The 17886-nt window shown below is 36.3% G+C and overlaps 1 protein-coding gene across 4 annotated transcripts in view; it reads left to right on the forward strand.

Annotated features, from left to right (window-relative positions):
- The window catches only part of LNPK (lunapark, ER junction formation factor), a 46399-nt gene that overhangs the window by 11896 nt on the left and 16617 nt on the right, over positions 1 to 17886 (forward strand). For all 4 annotated transcript variants that reach the window (XR_013774803.1, XR_013774804.1, XM_079310380.1 and 1 more), the window contains exons 6-9: positions 959 to 999; positions 7100 to 7180; positions 7266 to 7317; positions 14280 to 14498. Coding sequence is in view for 2 of the 4 variants with exons in the window: in XM_079310380.1 (XP_079166506.1) it covers positions 959 to 999; positions 7100 to 7180; positions 7266 to 7317; positions 14280 to 14498 (393 nt within the window). In the remaining 2 variants the exon portion in view is untranslated. The remainder of the gene's footprint in view (positions 1 to 958; positions 1000 to 7099; positions 7181 to 7265; positions 7318 to 14279; positions 14499 to 17886) is intronic.

The raw sequence follows: 17886 nt of genomic DNA on the forward strand, positions 1-17886 counted from the left end.
ATACTTCTTTATGAATAACAAAATAAAAAAGGTGTGTTTGGTTGGTTTTGGTTTTGTGTCTTGTAATTCTATGAAGTTTTTTGTTTAAGATCTGAAAAATGGGTAAGAATAGATATGTTTTTACAGGAAGTAAGCTGCCAGTGTTCAGTAGAACACTGAGGGTAAAAAGTTGTACAGCTTATTGTTAAAATCTTGCTGTGAACAGAGCTAGTAGAAAGCTAATTTAAGAGAGTATCTTCTGCATTAGGTGATGGTTTATTACAGTGAGTTTTCCATGAGTGTCAAGCTCCAAATATTGATTTTCAGGAAAAACCCACATGTGTTTGGCCTTTCTTCTTTCTCTTCCTCTTAGGTTAGGTGTTGTGCCTACCTGTTGTAACAGTCTCTTAACATTTAGTAGTAAAATGACCACTTGTTCTTACAAAACTGGGGACTTTGCTGTAGTCTGAGAGTATAGAAAGGAGGAAATAATTTGAACTTTGAAGCCTGGAATTGACATGGCATTTGAAACTAGTATGTGTTAAGAGGTTTATGTGAAATGCTGAAGCCAGTAAATCTGGTACTCAGATATAATAATGCTTCAGCCTCAAGCTTTTTTCTGTATTTTGACTCATGAGATTAAATGTATTTGGTGCATTGTCGTACCTGTTTTAATGTAGGTCAAGGCAGGGCACTGGCTAGAATTGGTTTGCTTAATGAGGAAATGGTGCATAAAAATTTTTAATAGTTATAACTGTAAAGTGATAATAGTGGGCTATAATTTATAAGCAGATTCAGCATTTTAAATGATTTATTTTCACATGAAAAACTATTTTGTACCGAGTTTACTGTTGTCTAGAGTTGGTAGTGGTCAGTGCATAATTTTTTTCTGATTTCATAAGGTGAAGTCAATGTTTAGTGTGTGCTGAAATTACCTTAATTTATATTTGAAAACTAAAGTATAATGTCTTTCTTTTAGATGATGCACTGGAAGACTTAAAATCCCAAAAGAAAAAAATAGTAAGTAAAACTTCAAGACAAAATGGTTGTTATGGTTCACTAAAACTGGTATATGCCAGATATTTGCACCAAACTTGACCAACAGTTTATCTCAGTAAGAAAAATTCAGGATGGAAAAGGTTCCAAGTCTTGGGTAACTTGCCCTCTTTATGAAGTTTGTAACACTGAAAAAACTGTTTCCTCTCTGTTTAATCAGTCCATAAGGAAGCTTGTTGAGAGAGGAACATGGTTCCTCCTTACATGGTTGGCTTTACCTGCCTTGGAAGGCAAAGCATAAAAACTGCCACAACCCAAACACTCTCCACCCTCCAATCCTACCCTGCTAAAGCAAGTCCTCCTCCCTCCAAAACTCCAAAAATTCTGTTATGAGGCTTTGTTATTAATGAGTTTCCCAAAGTGTTTACCTCATGCCTGCTGGATTTTGCCATGGTAGCTGAACTAATAAAAACCCCGCAACAAGGGTATCAAAATGAGTTGGGTAAGAGTTTGGTATTATGTCATGATCTGTGTTTTATCACTTCTAAAATTAAAAAAAGGATAACCTGTAGCCTAATTATGTCATTGTCCTGTGGTAAAGAGGATTTGCTGATATTTAAATGGATGTGTTCTTTGGTTGTAGTAGTGATATAAAGGAATTCGAGAGCTTTACATTTTCTAGGAAAGAAAGAAATGAGCATGACAACTACATTAAGTTTATCTTGTGAAAACTGCTTAACTGAAATTAGTTAATGTTTCAAATGAACATAGTCATTTGGTAGCCTTAAAGGAAAAGTTCTTGAAGCAGGAAAAGCACAGTAGAGAACAAAAGAACTTCTGGAATCTTAAATGTAAAGTCTTCATTTCAGTTGAAGTTTAGTTTTCTGTAATCATGAAAGTCTTTTTTACAGAAGCACTTGTAATACTGAATTTGTGTGTGTGCGATGCAATTAGGACAAAAGACATTGAATTAAAAATCAGTTAGGAAAAACCTAAATGTGTATTTTGCATGTGCAAAACATCAAAATGACATACTGTAGAAGAATCAGGATGAAACAATACACAATACAAAAATGAAACAACTGCATAAATATTTTGTAGCCAATAAGGAAATGATAGTGTAACTGGTGAATTTAAATCTGGAAGTATAAATTGCTGTGAGTATATATTCAAGTCAAGCTTTAATCATTAAAGACAAACTTTTAAATAGGATTAGTGAAACTGAGTTCTGGGAAGTTCAATAATGTATAACTCAGCTATTTTTCAGAGTCTGTGATTATCATGTGATCTTGTGGGTTCCTGCTTCCTAGCAAGGAACCAGAAACAGAGGGCTTATTGCAACCTCTTGAACCAGTGTGGTGTTAGCATTTTATACTCAGAAAATGGACTTGGGAGGTTCATAATAATTTAAGATACTCAATTACGCATTAAAATTAGATAATTATACATGAAACAGAACATGTTGAAATGAGCTGGAAGGGGATGCAGATAAGAAGACAGAATAGAATTTGTTGTTTAGATAAAAATACTGAGTAAATTGCATTCTGTAAAAATTTTGGTAATACTCAGATTTGTTTTTGTTTTGTTTGATTAACTTCCTTAGGAATGCCTTTGGCTATGAATAACCTACTTTATAGCAAAACAAAAATGAAGTGAAACAATGGGAGGAAGAGGATTTTTTTTCCCTGTTAAATTCTGATTTGCTGCTGCATTTGCAATTAGGGTTAGTTGCTAAGAAATTTACATTGTGATCCTCCCAAGTATTTAGGATAAGTAAATTACGTGTTTCCTGTTTATTTGTAATGCAAATTGTTGTCTAGCCACCTAGCCTGCTGCAACAGCTGTGCTGTTTCACTTGGTTGCAGCTCAGCTACCTAGTTGCTGGATAAATCTTATATTGAAGACAATTGTCCTGAAAAATGTTACAGTGCTTGTGTTTTACAGTCATGTTCACCTTTTCCCTACAGACATTACTTGTGTGCTGAAGGGACATAAGGTTGTTATAGGGCTTACCTGTAAATGATGTAAGCTCCTCATCTGCTATAATGCCCTGGTGGGTTTGCAGTGACTGCTCAGTAGAAATTACTTTCTGTTTAACTTCTCTTCTGGCTTTGGTTACATGTCATGTAACCAAGGATACCCATGTGGGTAAAATATTTGATAAATACAGATACTTGATCTGGAAATTACCATTAATACTGTCTATCCTGTACTTTGACTCAAAGTTTGTGTAATAGCTCTCACAGAACTGACTAAACTGGTTTTTTTTGCTAGTGAATACTTTAAAACTTATTGAGTTATTAACTAGGGGTAAGGGTTAAGTTACTTAGCTGCAATTAAGACACTACTTCAAGATACAACTTCATTTCCTTCCTTGATCATAAGGGATGCTGTGGTTGTCTGTGACTGTTTGGCTGTGGTTTTGGCCCCAGAGTTTGTCAGTTAACAAGGATGTCAGCCCTTAAGCCTGCACATGGGGAGATGAGCAAGTTCAGAGGGTTAAGCATATTAAAGCAAGGATGCAGGACAGGTATTAAGCTGATGGAGCTGGGAATTAGTGGAGAGTTTACCTGGAACAGCCATCTTAAAGATGGGATAATTATTAGCCTGAGGACAAAGTTGTGAAGCTAGTATAGTAGTTACTTTGCTAATTTTATAATTAAACTTTGCTGAAGCTTGCTCAGCTACTCTGAATCCTAGGCTAAATGTAATATTAGACTTTGACAGACTTCCAAGTCATTTCAGGTAAGAGTTTAGAAATTGCATCTGTTAATCTGTGAAAAAATACCCGACTAATCTGATTTCAAGGCTGTCTTGAGTTACATTAGTAATGGTGAAAAAAAAAAGCAGCATACGAGTTCTGTTACTTAAATTAATTATTCTTCAATCAACTTTGTCTTTGGCCTTCTAGGTGTAGACAGCCTTGATAATTTGATAACTTTCAATATGTGATAAAAACTGCTAGGAGTTGGTTCTTGTATAAACCCAGTTTTGTCTAACCAGTGAATGCTAGACTACTGCAAATATGCAACTGGAAACTCAAAATACAGTTAAAAATCATATTTACTGATGAAGGGTCATTTAGCTTGGTGGTTTTAATGTTGGCATGGATCTGGTCAGAGTATACTTGATTACTGTGATTTAAATGGTTTATTTCCAGTTTTCATGAAATTTTTGCTACGTGTCCTGGTATATCTTACATGGTAGACCAAAATGAGTTTCATGGCTTTCTATGAACATAAAGAAAGACCTCCTTGTAGTTGGGTTTGGCATAGCAAGTAATTCTCAATTTATGAACTCACAAAGTAGTATGGTGGTTAATGAGTGGTTTACACTGTGCCAGCACTTAAGTTTTGGTTGCTAAATTACCTTTACAAGAAGCTGAAAATACATTGCTCGTGCTCTTCAATTTAGGCAGCTGATGTTGTTCCTACAGGAATTCTGTTTGGTTGCCTGTTGGGAAGGAGTTCATCCATACAATTGTTCATAGGGAGGAATGTGGTACCATGCTTCTTTATTAAGATCTGATTAATTCCATAAAAAATTCATACTTAGGCTGATCTTAGCTTTCTTAGAGAGTTCACTTGTGATTTGGGTTGCTCAGCATTATAGTTTTATTGATAAGGATAGACTATGAGTTAGCCCTTGACAGGAAGCAGAAAATGATTTTGTAGGAAAAGTTTTGGATCTCAGGGAAGACTCTATTATAGAAAACCAACAAGAGGTGTTGAGCAATTTGCTGTGTTAGTGCTCAGTGTTAAGTCAACCTTTCCAAGATTATGCTGCAGGATGTTGAATGTTCCAGAAGTCAGTGTGTTGGTTTGTGTTGATTCATAAATGAGCTTCCTCTGTTGGCACAAAAGCCAGTTTCCTCTGCTATGCAACACAGAACTAGTATTTAAATTTTACATGGGCTCTTACTTTCTTCTGGTATTAACACTGATTTGCTCACAGTAAATAAACTTGGACCTTTTTGATTCTTTATTTGGTATTGTCTGCCAAATTTCAATTTACTTTAGAAAAATATACTCTAGAAGTAAAAGAATGAGAAATATGAATATGCTTGTAGAAGTCCTAGCAATTTCTGTGTGTTTTCAAGAAATTCTTAGAGTCAGTTGTGATAGTGAATTCTTGTTCAGATTCAGCTTTACTAGAATTTTAAAGCTATATATGAATTTCAAAATATAAAGACTAACTCACGAATTATCCAGAAACTATGTAATGTGGAGGATAACTTTGAGGCCTGAATCTTGTGGTGAGAGTTGGAATTATGTTTCAAAATAATGTTACTGTTTTTGCAAAACTTATGTATCTACAAATAGCTACTGTACTATCTAATACTGCTGTGGCGAGAAGTGCTTTAGATAAAGAAAGTGTCAGATGATGGTGGAACATTCTGGATTTCCTCTCCCTAAAGGTCACTTTGTCCTGCAGAAAGTTATATCTCATTTTTCTTTTTGGCTATACCGACAATAGCATGTATTTTATGTTCATTGATGTGAAGTGAATTCAGTTTTTAAAATTTTGATTTGGCAGCCAAATATTAGCACTGTTATTGCTTCCCCACTTTGCAGCTTCACCTCACTAGCCTTACCCCTTTGTAGAAAAGTCTGTCTTGCAGTTTTTACTTTTATAAGCAATAAATAGTTTATTTTTCCTATTAGGTCATTAATTCTGCTCTTATTGCACTGTGTGGCATATGTTTTACGAAGTCAGTGGGTTAACTCCAAAGTGCTGCTGAAATACAAGTTTAGGAAATTGATTTTTACTTCCTTCTTCACTCCCTTTTGTTTCAACAGTCCTTAATTAATAGCCTGGGTAGTATTCCTTGCCTCAAACTTCAAGAAATGTGTGGAGGAGTGAGTGCTAAATGAATACACAGCAGCCATTAAATGGAGTGAATTTTTCTTTAGCTTCTGAGGTTTGTTTGTAATCCTGGAGTCTGTCTAAATGCAAAATTCCTGCACAGTCTGTATATGGAGAATGGCTGAAACTTTAGTTTCTCACTAGCTAAATAATGGCATAAAATTCGTGTTAACCTGCACCATTTGTTATTTTTGCAGTGATAAATGAGTTTGAGAGAATTTAATTTTTTGACCACTGACCTTTTCAGTTTTGCAGTTTATGCCAACAGCAAACTTCAGAACAAACAAAGTCCCCACTTTTAGCTGAACATGGCCATTAGTCAGCATATCTAGGAAGAAAGGTCTGCTTAAGATACTGTAAAATGTATTATAATTTCTAGACATATTGGGTATTTGTCATAACTTCAACTCTCTGTTTTAAAGTTAAGCTGCTTCTGATGTTGGCTGTTAACCACTAAAATGATACTTTGCTGGTGATTACATTTTTTAATTAAGCCCATGTATTAGCTATAAAGCCACTTGAGTGCATTGTAAATAAAACGCTGTAATAATGAAGTGCTTTAATTACACTCCCTAAAGTATGCATAGTTCTCAGTAAATTTTTTATTTAAATTCTTAACGTGTTCCTTTTTCTGAAAAGCAGTTTGAATTGCTGTAAAGATGTAGATCCAGGCTTTAAAGTCATTTGAGCAAATTCCATGGCTGTTCTCTAGTTAGTGAGTTTTCACAGCATTTGCAGCAAGCTAATTGCTTCTGCTAATAAATAATCTAAAATCGATGCTGACAGCAGTTAATTGGCACAGGGACTTTATTCTGTAAAGCACTTGGCTAACGACCTTCCTTAAATTAATAGCATTAAGTGCTATGAGGAAATAAATCTAAGGAATTGCCTGTCATTTGCTTGTCATGTCTAATAACTTCCAATAATGATGGCTGATAGATTTTTGCACATTCCATTATTGAAGTTGGTGCTTGTAATTATTCTCCTCATTATATGTAAACAATTAGCAATATTTGGTGTTTCCTTGCAATAAAGCTGTTAAGTACAAGTAGTCCATTAGAGTTTAGAAACTATTTTTGAAAGCAAAATTTATTTTCCATTGAATACAGCAAATCCTCAGGTATCTGAAAATGCATCTAGTTCATGGATGAGCTTCATCTTTTGGTAACATTGATATGATGCTTGTGAATGGGAGGGCATGGTGGGGGAAATACTTTGAAAAGTTATCTATTGATGTGTGAAATCTTTCTGTTTCCAGCTTGAGGAAGTAATGGAAAAGGAAACCTACAAGACTGCTAAACTAATCCTTGAAAGGTTTGATCCAGCATCAAGTGCAAAGGTGAGTCTTGTTATTGATATTGATGTAATATGGAGGTGCTGTGGAGCTGAGCGTTCAGATAATGTTATTTATAATTAATTGGCAGGAGACTGAACTACCATCTGCTGGAACATCTGCAACCCCAAGACCTGGACAAGGTAATAGCCCTGTAAAATGGGTGCTCTTTAGCATAGATGCTCATCTTTCACAGCAATTTCCATTCTAGAAGTCTGTCTATGATAAAATTTGTTGATCAATTGACCTTTATTTAGGGTTAATAGACTGTTCATTAGGCTAGGCCCATTACTGTTCCGTATTTTTCAGGCAAGGGATCTATTACTAAAGCCTAATGTTCTAGACAGCAAGATATTCACTGCTGCTTGATGTTAAAGCTGAGAAAAAATTAACTTCTTGTGGCATACTTGCAACTTTTCTAGAATGCTAAGGGGTTTTCAAATGTTGTGTAAGATTCATTGACTTAACTTTTCAATTGTGTTTCTATTTATGGCTGGTTAGATCTTTCCTAATGCAGTGCTTAAACTACTTCTATTTGGTGCCCAAAGAGGAAAAAGAAGCTTGTGCATAATTCAACTACTTTCTAGTTACAAAGAGTGGACAGTTCTGTACTGGTTTAAAATGTTCCATTTAAAGGTACTATTGAATAAAATAAAATAGAAAAAAACTTAAACATGTTTCAAGGAAGCCTTGTTACTAGATTGCCCACACAAGTGTCAAAACTTGACAGATCTAATAGTAAAATGCTTACATTAAAAATGTGCTATTTATGCAGACTAGTGTTTAGTTTTTGTTAAGGTTGATTGTAATATGCTGTGGTTAAACTGAAAATGCTTGCATGAACACAATGTAAAGGCTGCTTTGTAAAGGCTGCTGAGGATTGTACTCACCCTTTAAGACCAATCTTTGTTGTTATCTTGCTGTTGTAACCTGAAAGGGCTGATGCTCAGAATGAACTGCAGGATCTGATATGTATAGCTTTTCATAAAATAGACAGACTGCTTTAGAATTTAATATTACAGTTGTCAACTTTGCATTTAACTCTTGTGAGTAATGAAACTTCTATTTTTCCCATTTCTCACTCTTGGAGTACTTGTTTTGTTCAGTGCAGAGCACCTGGATTTACTAACAGAGGTGTAAGCTGCATCCTCAAATCTGCTGTTTTGTTCTTCCTGCTTACTTCAAATTGCCATGAGAACATTTTAAAACTGTCCTTACTTGTCGACATTGACAGTGAATAGTTGCAATGCAGTACCTCAACAGTGAAGCTTTAATCTCTTCTCAAGTCTTAGACACAACAGCTTTTTTCAAGTTTTCTCCTTTCCTGTCTCTCCCATGCTCCATTTCTGCAGCATTCATAGTTTTGTTCAGGCTGAAGGGCCGTTCTGACACCCTGTTCTTTTCTCTGCCTTAATACAGCTCATGGGTGGTTGCCAAGAATGTTCTATTATAGTTGTAATGTGTACGTAGTCTGTTGGCTTTTTAAAAACTCTTTATGAAATTCATTTTTCTTGAGCTATGTTAGAAGTCACTCCAGTAGTCCAGTAGTAGGCTGACAGATCTGTTTGTAGAGTGCAAGTAACATTGACCAGGGTTGAAAACTACCTGGAAATGGGTATTTCTGTATAGAAATCTACACATAATTGGCTATAAATTAGACTATGCCAAGTTTTTAGTCACTCTGTCTTTAATAAGAGAGCAGCAGCAGTTTTGAAACTCCTTGAGAGGTACATGACTGATCTCTTCCCCTCTACCCAGGCTGTGTAAGGAGCAGTGCTGGGAAGTGACTTAGTGTCTATTAATTAGTCTTGTGTAAGTTTAGGTTTTCTAGTAAAAAAATGTAGTGCCCCTGTTTTTGATCCAGGCAGACAAAAGCAGATCAGTTGGATCCAGCATATGCTGTGTTGTGTTGATTGTGTCATGACTGTTAATGGAAGGGCTTGGAGGGAGAGGTTCTGAGAGAGTTAGAATTATTTCTGAGCCAGTCACTGTAGGCTGTGGTCTACCTTATCAAGTGTGGTATGAATAGATATGTGAAACAGTTATTACTGAAGAGTTTGCATGTGCTAAGCCTATCTATGCTTAGAACTTTTTATTTAGAGCCAGCTGTAAACTGGTCTTATGGGCTTGGTGGAAGGAATCTTTTAGTACAGTTTCATTTGCAAAGGATGCTCTCTGACACTGCCATGGCATTATCCAGTAACCTCCAAGTGGGGTCACAACTGAGAAAATATACCATTCTCTTTCAAACAGATTTGAAGTGCATAGACATTCTTGCTTGATCTTGAATAAAAGTGCAGTTAAGCTGTGGAAAGGATTTTGAAAAATGAATTTTGTAAATTCTCATGGCTTATAGTTGGATTTTATTATCTTAAGGGTCTTTTCCAAACTTAATGATTCTATGAGTCAATGTAACTTTGTTCATATACAGCACAATTTTATTTTCTTTTTTTCTGATCTGTTCTTGACACATTGAATTTGGAATTAGTGCAGCTTTTTGTCCCTGTGTGAGTGGTTAGACTATTCTCTTTTGTAGGTTTGTTATAGTTCAAGAGGGACATGCTGTGTTTGGCTTTGGCTTCTGAAATTATGGACACTTAATTTCCAAATAACTTGTTATATGCAGTAACTATTTCAGTTTTTAGCTATCAAAAAACCTACTAGCTTATTGCTGTTCACACTAAGTATCTGCCCAAAATGAGTATTAGCTTCTGTTCTGTGCAGTATATAATTTATTGTAATTAGATTGCACCTTTTTGTGGTTGTGGTATCATTTGGTGCATGTAGTATGAGGTAGAATTAGAGTGGTTTGGAATAATACAATATTTATTATTAAGTTAAGATTAAAGCTTCCTTGACTTTCTGTGCTCACTTTGGACACAAGCTGGCCAAGTTGCAGAACTCATTTCCTTGAGCTCTGTAATTGAGTCTTTGATAAACGATAACTGATACATAATCAAGTTGGACAGTGTTGTGAATGAGACAGCTGATTAAAGGTTAGTTTGTATGTGTGGCTTACTGGTTGGAATGAAAGCTTGCACATCATACTAATTGGTACAAAGGTTTAACCAATATTGCATAATAGCTGGTTCTCAGAAAAGCAACTGGTAGTGCCCCAGTTTTCCTCTGTGTTCAGCTCTTCTTGCAGTTTTTGTGATTTTTGACATGTACTGCTGAAATAAGTAATGCTAGTTTTAACATGATTTAGGTTGATCTTGTGTTTGGCATAAAAAAACCCCACAAAATTCAGAAGGGAAGGAATTTGAAAATTTAAGTGCAATTTTATCTGTTCAGAAATGTTCTGAGTGGTACAGTTAATGAATATATATTTATTGTGTATATATATACTTATTTAGTACTTTGACCATAGAGAAAAATAGTTCAAGTATACATTTACAGTGAAATATTTGTCAGCAGTATCCTGTTGTTGGTACCTGATCCTTTCATTTTGCTAATATGTTTGCAGGGGTGTTTTCTAAATGAGATCACTCTGTGACCTGAATTAAAAGTAATGCAATAAAAGATGGTTGCAGGCTGTGGATGGACATGGGCATGAGGAGAAAGAAAGAAGATACTTTGTTGGTCTTTGATACTGCAGCCAACAAGTAATGTAAACTGTTTATTGACCTGCAGTGCACTGTAACTCTGTGGAAAAAAAAAAATTCTCTACAAAAATCAAGGTGTTTTGAAGTGAGGAAAAAATAAAATAATTCTGCTTGTAAACATGAAACATGTCACTACCTCACCACCAGCAGCAGTGTAATTAGTCTTTAAGAGCTCCTACTGAATCATCAGTTGAGTAGATGCCTCTTGAGTGGTATGTCTGCTTGTATCTGAAGTGTCCAGTGCTGGTAACTGCAGAATTTGAACAGCAGTGTGTTTAAGCTATTGGTCTGTCTTCATGCTGTTGACTTTTGGATGCACAAATATTGTTGCTGAAGAAAATACTTGGAAAATTGCAAAACTTCATTAAAACTGCATCAGCAGTAAGCTGTAAATTGTGCTAGTGCTGTAATCAGTGGATGTGTTTCTTAGCTAAGTTGTGCAATTTGAAATTATGGAAATCTGGAACTTTGCAGGAGGCTCATTTTGAATACATTGCATCTTCAAGCAATTTGACAAGTATGTAGATCATATTCAGTTACTTCAAGTGAATATTAGGGCTGTTACTGTGGAAATGCAGAGGAAATTTAGAAGGAATTATGGCAGTTCATGGGTAAAGGGTCCTCGTGTGATACTAAAATGATGAGACAGGGCTATACTCTCAATGTCTGTGACAATGTGGATCCTGGGGATGGTATCAGGAATATAAGTATCAGAAATCCAGCTTTGTGTGTTGTCACTGAATAACATCTACAGTCACTCTATGAAAGGAAATACTGGAATGGCTGGACTGTTGGTTGTGCCAAGGAGAGCATTTCTCACTTTCTTATAATGCAGATTGTAATGACTTCTATTACTTGGGGAGTAGCAGAGTTGAGGTAGTTCTCAAGTATGAGTCACAAAATAGAGTGAAAGCCAAGTGAACTTCCAAGTGAAGGGGGGAAAAAAGGCAGTGTGAATAACCTAATATTTTGTGGAAACTAGCAATGAGTCTTGCATTCTTAACTCTGTAATGAGCTAAAACTACTGAAGCACATCTTTCTAACATTGGCTGTAAAATACTGGTTCAGCATCTTTATGGGAACAGAAATATGGGGAAAGAGTCATTAAAGTAGCAGTATCTTTTTAATTGAAAGTCATTTAAAGAATACTTGCCAAGAATGACCTCTCAGAAGGAATGGGCAGAAGGGGCAAAGCTCTTGCAGGTGGCATGGAAATTGCTTTGAAATGGTGTTTTGTGGGCTCAGAATAAATGTGAATATAGCCATGACCTATTGCAACAGACTCAGTGCACTTAAACTAGTATGCTTAAACCACATCATCTAGAAGGACAGCCTTCAAAATGTAAAAGTAACATCCATTTGTAGAAATTACAGTCATGGTCTTCAACATTTTTCTATGTGAAACAACAGTAAAGAGGGTTTTGTAATGAAAAAATAATGGATTAAGATATCTTTATAGATGTTTAAAATGATCTTGAAGTAAGGGGAATTAGGCTTTATATTTCACTCATTTTTTGTACATATGTGGAAGACTTGAGAAATTGCATACCTTTTAGCTTAATTTTTGAAGCTAACACGACCAGAAACTATAACTTAAACTTGGCTATAATGGTTAAATAAATCATGGGTTTCAATTGCTATTTTTTATTTGGAGATGGGGCCATGCCTGTTGGTCAGATGACATGGAGAGAATGCAGTTGTCCTAGTGTAGTAAAACTTGAAAGGTTACTGCTAATGTCTCTCACAAAAAGATCTTGAAAACATGTTAATGGGGAGGTTCATCATAAATGAATTTTTACTTCAGATAAAACTCTCAGCACAGGAGCAGTTTTCAAACCAGAAACAAGTCACTGAGGAAAAGCTGATGGAATTTCTGCAACGACTTCACCAATTAATCCTGGTTTCCAGATTCTGAACACCTTAAATAGTGAGAGGACAAACAGACTTGTTAAAATACAGAACCTTCAGACTCATTGGGTGATGTAATTTGGACAGTGCAGTTGTGTGAAGTAATGCAGCCATGCACATGGTGTGGCAAGGGAAAAGTAATTGCTTTGTAGGAAACTGAACTAGGTGGATTTTTAGTAAGAATGTTGATTTTAGCTGGTACTTTTCCAAGTGGTGATACCAAAGAATTTTTCATCCTTTCTTCTGCTGTGTATTAATCCTATTTATAGGCACTGATAAGTAGACCATACCCTGGGTATGTTGCAATTTTCATGGCACTAGATTGGCAGTTTTCCCACAGGCCTGTTATGTTTGACCTAGTACTTCAGTGATAGCAGCTCTTTCTTAGCTAGTGCCAGCTGAGTTAGTGTGCTCACCTCCTCCACCAAAGCAGGAGCCTGGCATGGTAGAATTGTGCTTTTGGGGACAGGGATCATTCCTTCAGACTCAGCACACCAGTTTGCCAGTGGCTGGTAGCCAGTGGAGTTGTAAACTGCCTGCTAAGCATTTAAACTCTTCCAGCCTGACACAAAGTCAGCAGATAAAATCCCGCTAATCTTGGGACTGGTGGAAATGATTTTAAAGTCCAAATGTAGTGTTAAATTCCATTTGTTGTGAAGGAAGACATGCAAGCTGGTTTAAAGTGATGTGGATGTGATACACTTAACTGTAGGGTGTTGTAACTTTAGGTGTGGGTGTTACTGGGGTGTCCCTTTTAGAGACTAACCTGCTACTTGTTAACCATATAAAACAGTGGTTACATTTCTGTTTGATTTGTTGCAATAGTGTGTGAACGTCAGGCTTGCCTGACTATTACAACATTCAAACCGTGGTATATTACTGGTGATATTTGGCTTCAGAAGACCAGCTGGGGAAAGTATATTAAGTTCTTCATGGTAGTGATTTAATAGTAACTGATAGTGGTGTGAGAAGAGGTAAAAGTTGGAAGGTGTTCTGGCAGAGCCTCTTCCTGCTTTGTGAGAATCCATGCACATGGTTTGATGGTAGGGTTACTGAAATGAGTGAAGCTATATCACCTGCATGAAGCATTACCTTTTCTTCTGTTTTTAGAATGGTTTCATTTATCCAATCTAATTTTTTTTTTAAATAACTCTGGACACTTAGCCTGGGCATATTAGACACTGAATGAATAGTTGTTAGGAAAGCTAAATACTTGGAAGCATTTTTAAGCCATGGAGTAAAAAGTGGTCAGTTCTGTGCATTATGGTTTGAGTCTAGGTGTTCATCTGTCCAATGTTCTGCCTTAACAAATACTTTATGATGCTGTGCTCTGATTTGGTTCTAGAAGAATTTTGCCCAGAGTGTTTAACAGTTATGATAATTGTTATTAAAATACAGTATTCTACGTGGTATTTACTTCTGCGTGGTATTTACTTCTGTGACATGCTCAGCTGATGAAACTTAGTTTTAGACCTTCCTGGTTTTGTTAGATTCTGTAATTTGCTAATTGATATAACAATATTAATGTACTTTTACTAATATCTTGCTTATAATGCTAGATATTAAATTCAGTATGTACCTGTTCTTGTCAGAAATTCGTCAGAGGACTGCAGCTCAAAGAAATGCTGCTATGCCCTCACCTGCAAGTCCTAAGCCAGGCTCTCCCAAGTCCTCAGTTGCAGCATCTCCCAATCTGCAGAGAGAGACGGCGGCTGTGAGCGCGCTCCCGGAGAGAGCGGCTGTGCCATCCTTGCAATCAAATGTTTTACCAAGACGCCCTGGATCCCCTGCTACTTCAGTGCCTGGAATGGGTAAACACAGCACTTAATGTTATTTACAGTTTATACTGTTTTCTCTGGTTACCAATAAAACAGACCATTTTCAGACAGTATGGAAATGGCATTTCATTTGGAAATAGCAGAGCAGTTATCTGATTAAGCAGGAGTTCCATATTCAATTAGCCATAACTCTTTACAGCTGGCACCTTTTGATGCTGAAACCTATTGCCTGAGCTCATTTAACTGTTATGGCTTCTTTGTTTAAATGGCAATAAAACTTTGCAGTATTCTGTAGTCAACAATATAGCATACCTTTTTATGTTCTTAGTTTAAAAGAGCTCTATGCTTGTATAAATCAGGTACAGAGAAGAACACTTTCAGAATACATTGATGCTTCTCACTAAACCCTGCACATATTTTTTTTAACATGCATCTTGACATTTATTTAAATTTTTACTCTAGAAGGTATAGTCATGCAGCCTATACTCATAGATTAAAGTGTGAAATACCAAATACAACAGAAAAGTTGTCTGTGTTGAAGCTGAATATTAAAATGGCACTATTGTTTTGTTGTGGGAGTTCAAAGTTTAGCAGCAAGTCGAAATCTGGTAGGAATGAGTAGTCCTTGAAATTTGGTTTCATATCCTCAAAGTGTTTTTCCCTTGATTTCTTACTTGGTGTTTAGATAAAATGAACTTTCAATAAATAGAATATTAATTCAATTGCATGGGAAGGATTGCAAAATTTCAGAGTTTTGTGTGGGAAGCACCATTGTCATTTTCCTCGTAGATGGTAAAGCTGTGAGTGGGTTTGTGCCAGGCCTTTCATTCTTTGTGGGACATTTGACAAGTTGGATCACAAGGCAAGAAAGGAGATGAAATGCTGTCTTGAAAATAGAAGGGGCATGACTTGCCAAGAATCCCATGAGCATCAGTGTAATGTAGGGAAGTTCTTTGCTCTGTTTACAAGGATCAAGAGTATTTTTCTCTGCCCTGTGTTCCAGATTTTTACTTGAAGCTACTTAAGTCTTACCCACTCTGTGCTCTTCCTTACTGACTTCCATGATACAATCCAAAATTAGAGCTGTAGACATATATTGGCACCTGCTCTCTAACATCTTGAGAAGCTGAATGTTAAAAGCCCTTTTCCTGCTGTTTAATGCAGTGGAATAAACTTGACATGGAAAGTTGTGATCTCCATTCTCTGTAGAGTCCATTAAATCTTATTTGTTGTTAGTGATTCTTTACCTGTATTATGAAACAGCTACATTTGTTTTTATCCCTGAAGTGAACTGTAAAGGCAAGCTATTAGTAAGTCTTGATTACCTTGAAGTACCAGAAATTAGCTCATTGCACCAGGAAATTGGTCATTTGTTTGCAAAACACATTACCTGATATCTGATTACCAAAAATTCCATAATGAGTTTAAAATTGCATACTTCTTTTTAAGGAAGCTGACTGTAGAATAAAGTATTAGCTGTATAATAGCTTTATTCTTAGGGGAAGATTCAGGCACATTGAATAAGCTGGATGAAGTTCAACCTTTACTACATAAGTGTTCTAGATGAGGAAGGAAAATAAAGTAGCTGACTTGTTTGAAAGGACAGTTGCCAAGCTTTAAAATTTCTAAACTTTAAAATTTCTAATGTAGTTTTTGTGAAAATGACTGACAGGCACTTTTCCCCCAGCTCAATAATTGGTATTTTGACCAAATATTACTTTGCCAAAGAAAACAATGGGAGGCACTGCAACTGTCTGTTAATATGGAAGCCTCTTTTTTCTTGAATTTCCCCAAATCTTATAGGCATATAAAATCTGTCATGTGGCTGTAGTGAAAAGTGCATAAATTCAGTGTTTCTAAGAATAATATGACATCTAAGTTTCTGCATGGCCTGCAACAAATATGAATAGCCTTAATTATCTCTATTTTACAGAAGACTAATAATTCATTTTCATTATGCTATATTTTGTAGGGGAGAATCAATTTAACGTGTATTACCACAGAGCTCCCATATGTTTGAAAATTAATAACCAGCAGGTATTTGAGAGTTTGCCAGGCTTTGCAAAAATGACCAGTCTTTCTACAATGATTGCTTTTGATGTTTATATTAATTACTGATGTCCATAACAGCATGAGAACCAAGGTGGTTGGTTTGAGTTATTAGTAGGCAGATAATTGAACCTGTTGTTGGAATGTGCTGTGATGTTTCATTCTAGGTAACTTTTATTCAATTTTCACTTTGTTTATTGACTTTTAGAAACTTTACATGTTGGTGATTTACAAGTCATATGAAAACTTGGTCTTCTGAATAAAGGCCTAAGTACACATTTGTGTGCAAACCAGGTATTCACAAAGTTCTTCTCGAGCTTTAGTTTTATTGTAGATTGTATCAATGCCTTTTTTTGATGGAAGTATTGGGTTTTTCAGGTTTTTGTAAAGCTCTGGGAAATGAATTTTGCTTGACCTCTGCTTCCGACAAAATATTAACAGAATACAGTTTATTTGCTCTGAATTTGTTCTGTCTTGCTGCTGTAATGATTTTCTTGGTCTAGGTTCCTGCTTGAGAATACAGGGATAACTTGGAAATGCATTCACTGATTGTTATCTCCTGAATTAATTTCTGTTGTTTGTGAAAATAGGGCCTATTTTAAAAGCATTTGTGTTGAGTATGGAACTTTTTTGTACTTTACTGATGGGCTGTAATGGCAGTATTTTCTGAATGAGTTTTCTTGTGCTCGTAAAGATTCGGACAGTCCATTTAGGTCAAATATCCAATATTGACAAGATGTGTCTTGAAGGATGTGCTGTTAGAAATAGTGCAGCCTTAATGTCAAGATTAGTCTTGTTCTAGTGTGGCACTACAAGAGGGCACTGCTGAAAGTATTTGATTCCTACAATGTTTAATGCCTGCCATGGAGGATGGAAGTTAGCTGTGTGTGGCACTGAGTGTGAGGTTTACCACAGTGTAGTACATTCTGCCCTTAGTTACTTTTTCCTTTTTTGCTTCTATCTGTGATGATTAAAAGTTAGGAGGCTTGAAATGGCAATTTACTGAGTTACTTTTGGTGCTATTTTGGATCAGATTATTGAATAATAAGTCTTGCTGTGTTGTCTTTGCCTCCTGGTCTGGAGGTGAAGATTTATGAGGAGTGACTGAGATACTTGATTTGTTCAGCCTGAAGAAGAGGAGACTGAGGGGAGACCTCACTGTGGTCTTCAGCATCTTCATGAGGGGAAGCAGAGGGGCAGGCACTGATCTCTGCAGTCTGGTGACCAGTGGCAGGGCCCAAAGAAATGGCACAAAGCTGAGTCAGGGAGGTTTAGATTGGGTATCAGGGAAAGGTTTGTCTCCCAGAGCACTGGCATGGGCTCCCCAGGGAAGTGGTCCCAGCACCCAGCCTGACAGAGTTCAGGAAGCATT

The sequence above is a fragment of the Erithacus rubecula genome, assembly GCF_903797595.1.
Source record: "Erithacus rubecula genome assembly, chromosome: 8".
In the NCBI taxonomy this organism is placed as follows: Eukaryota; Metazoa; Chordata; class Aves; order Passeriformes; family Muscicapidae; genus Erithacus; species Erithacus rubecula.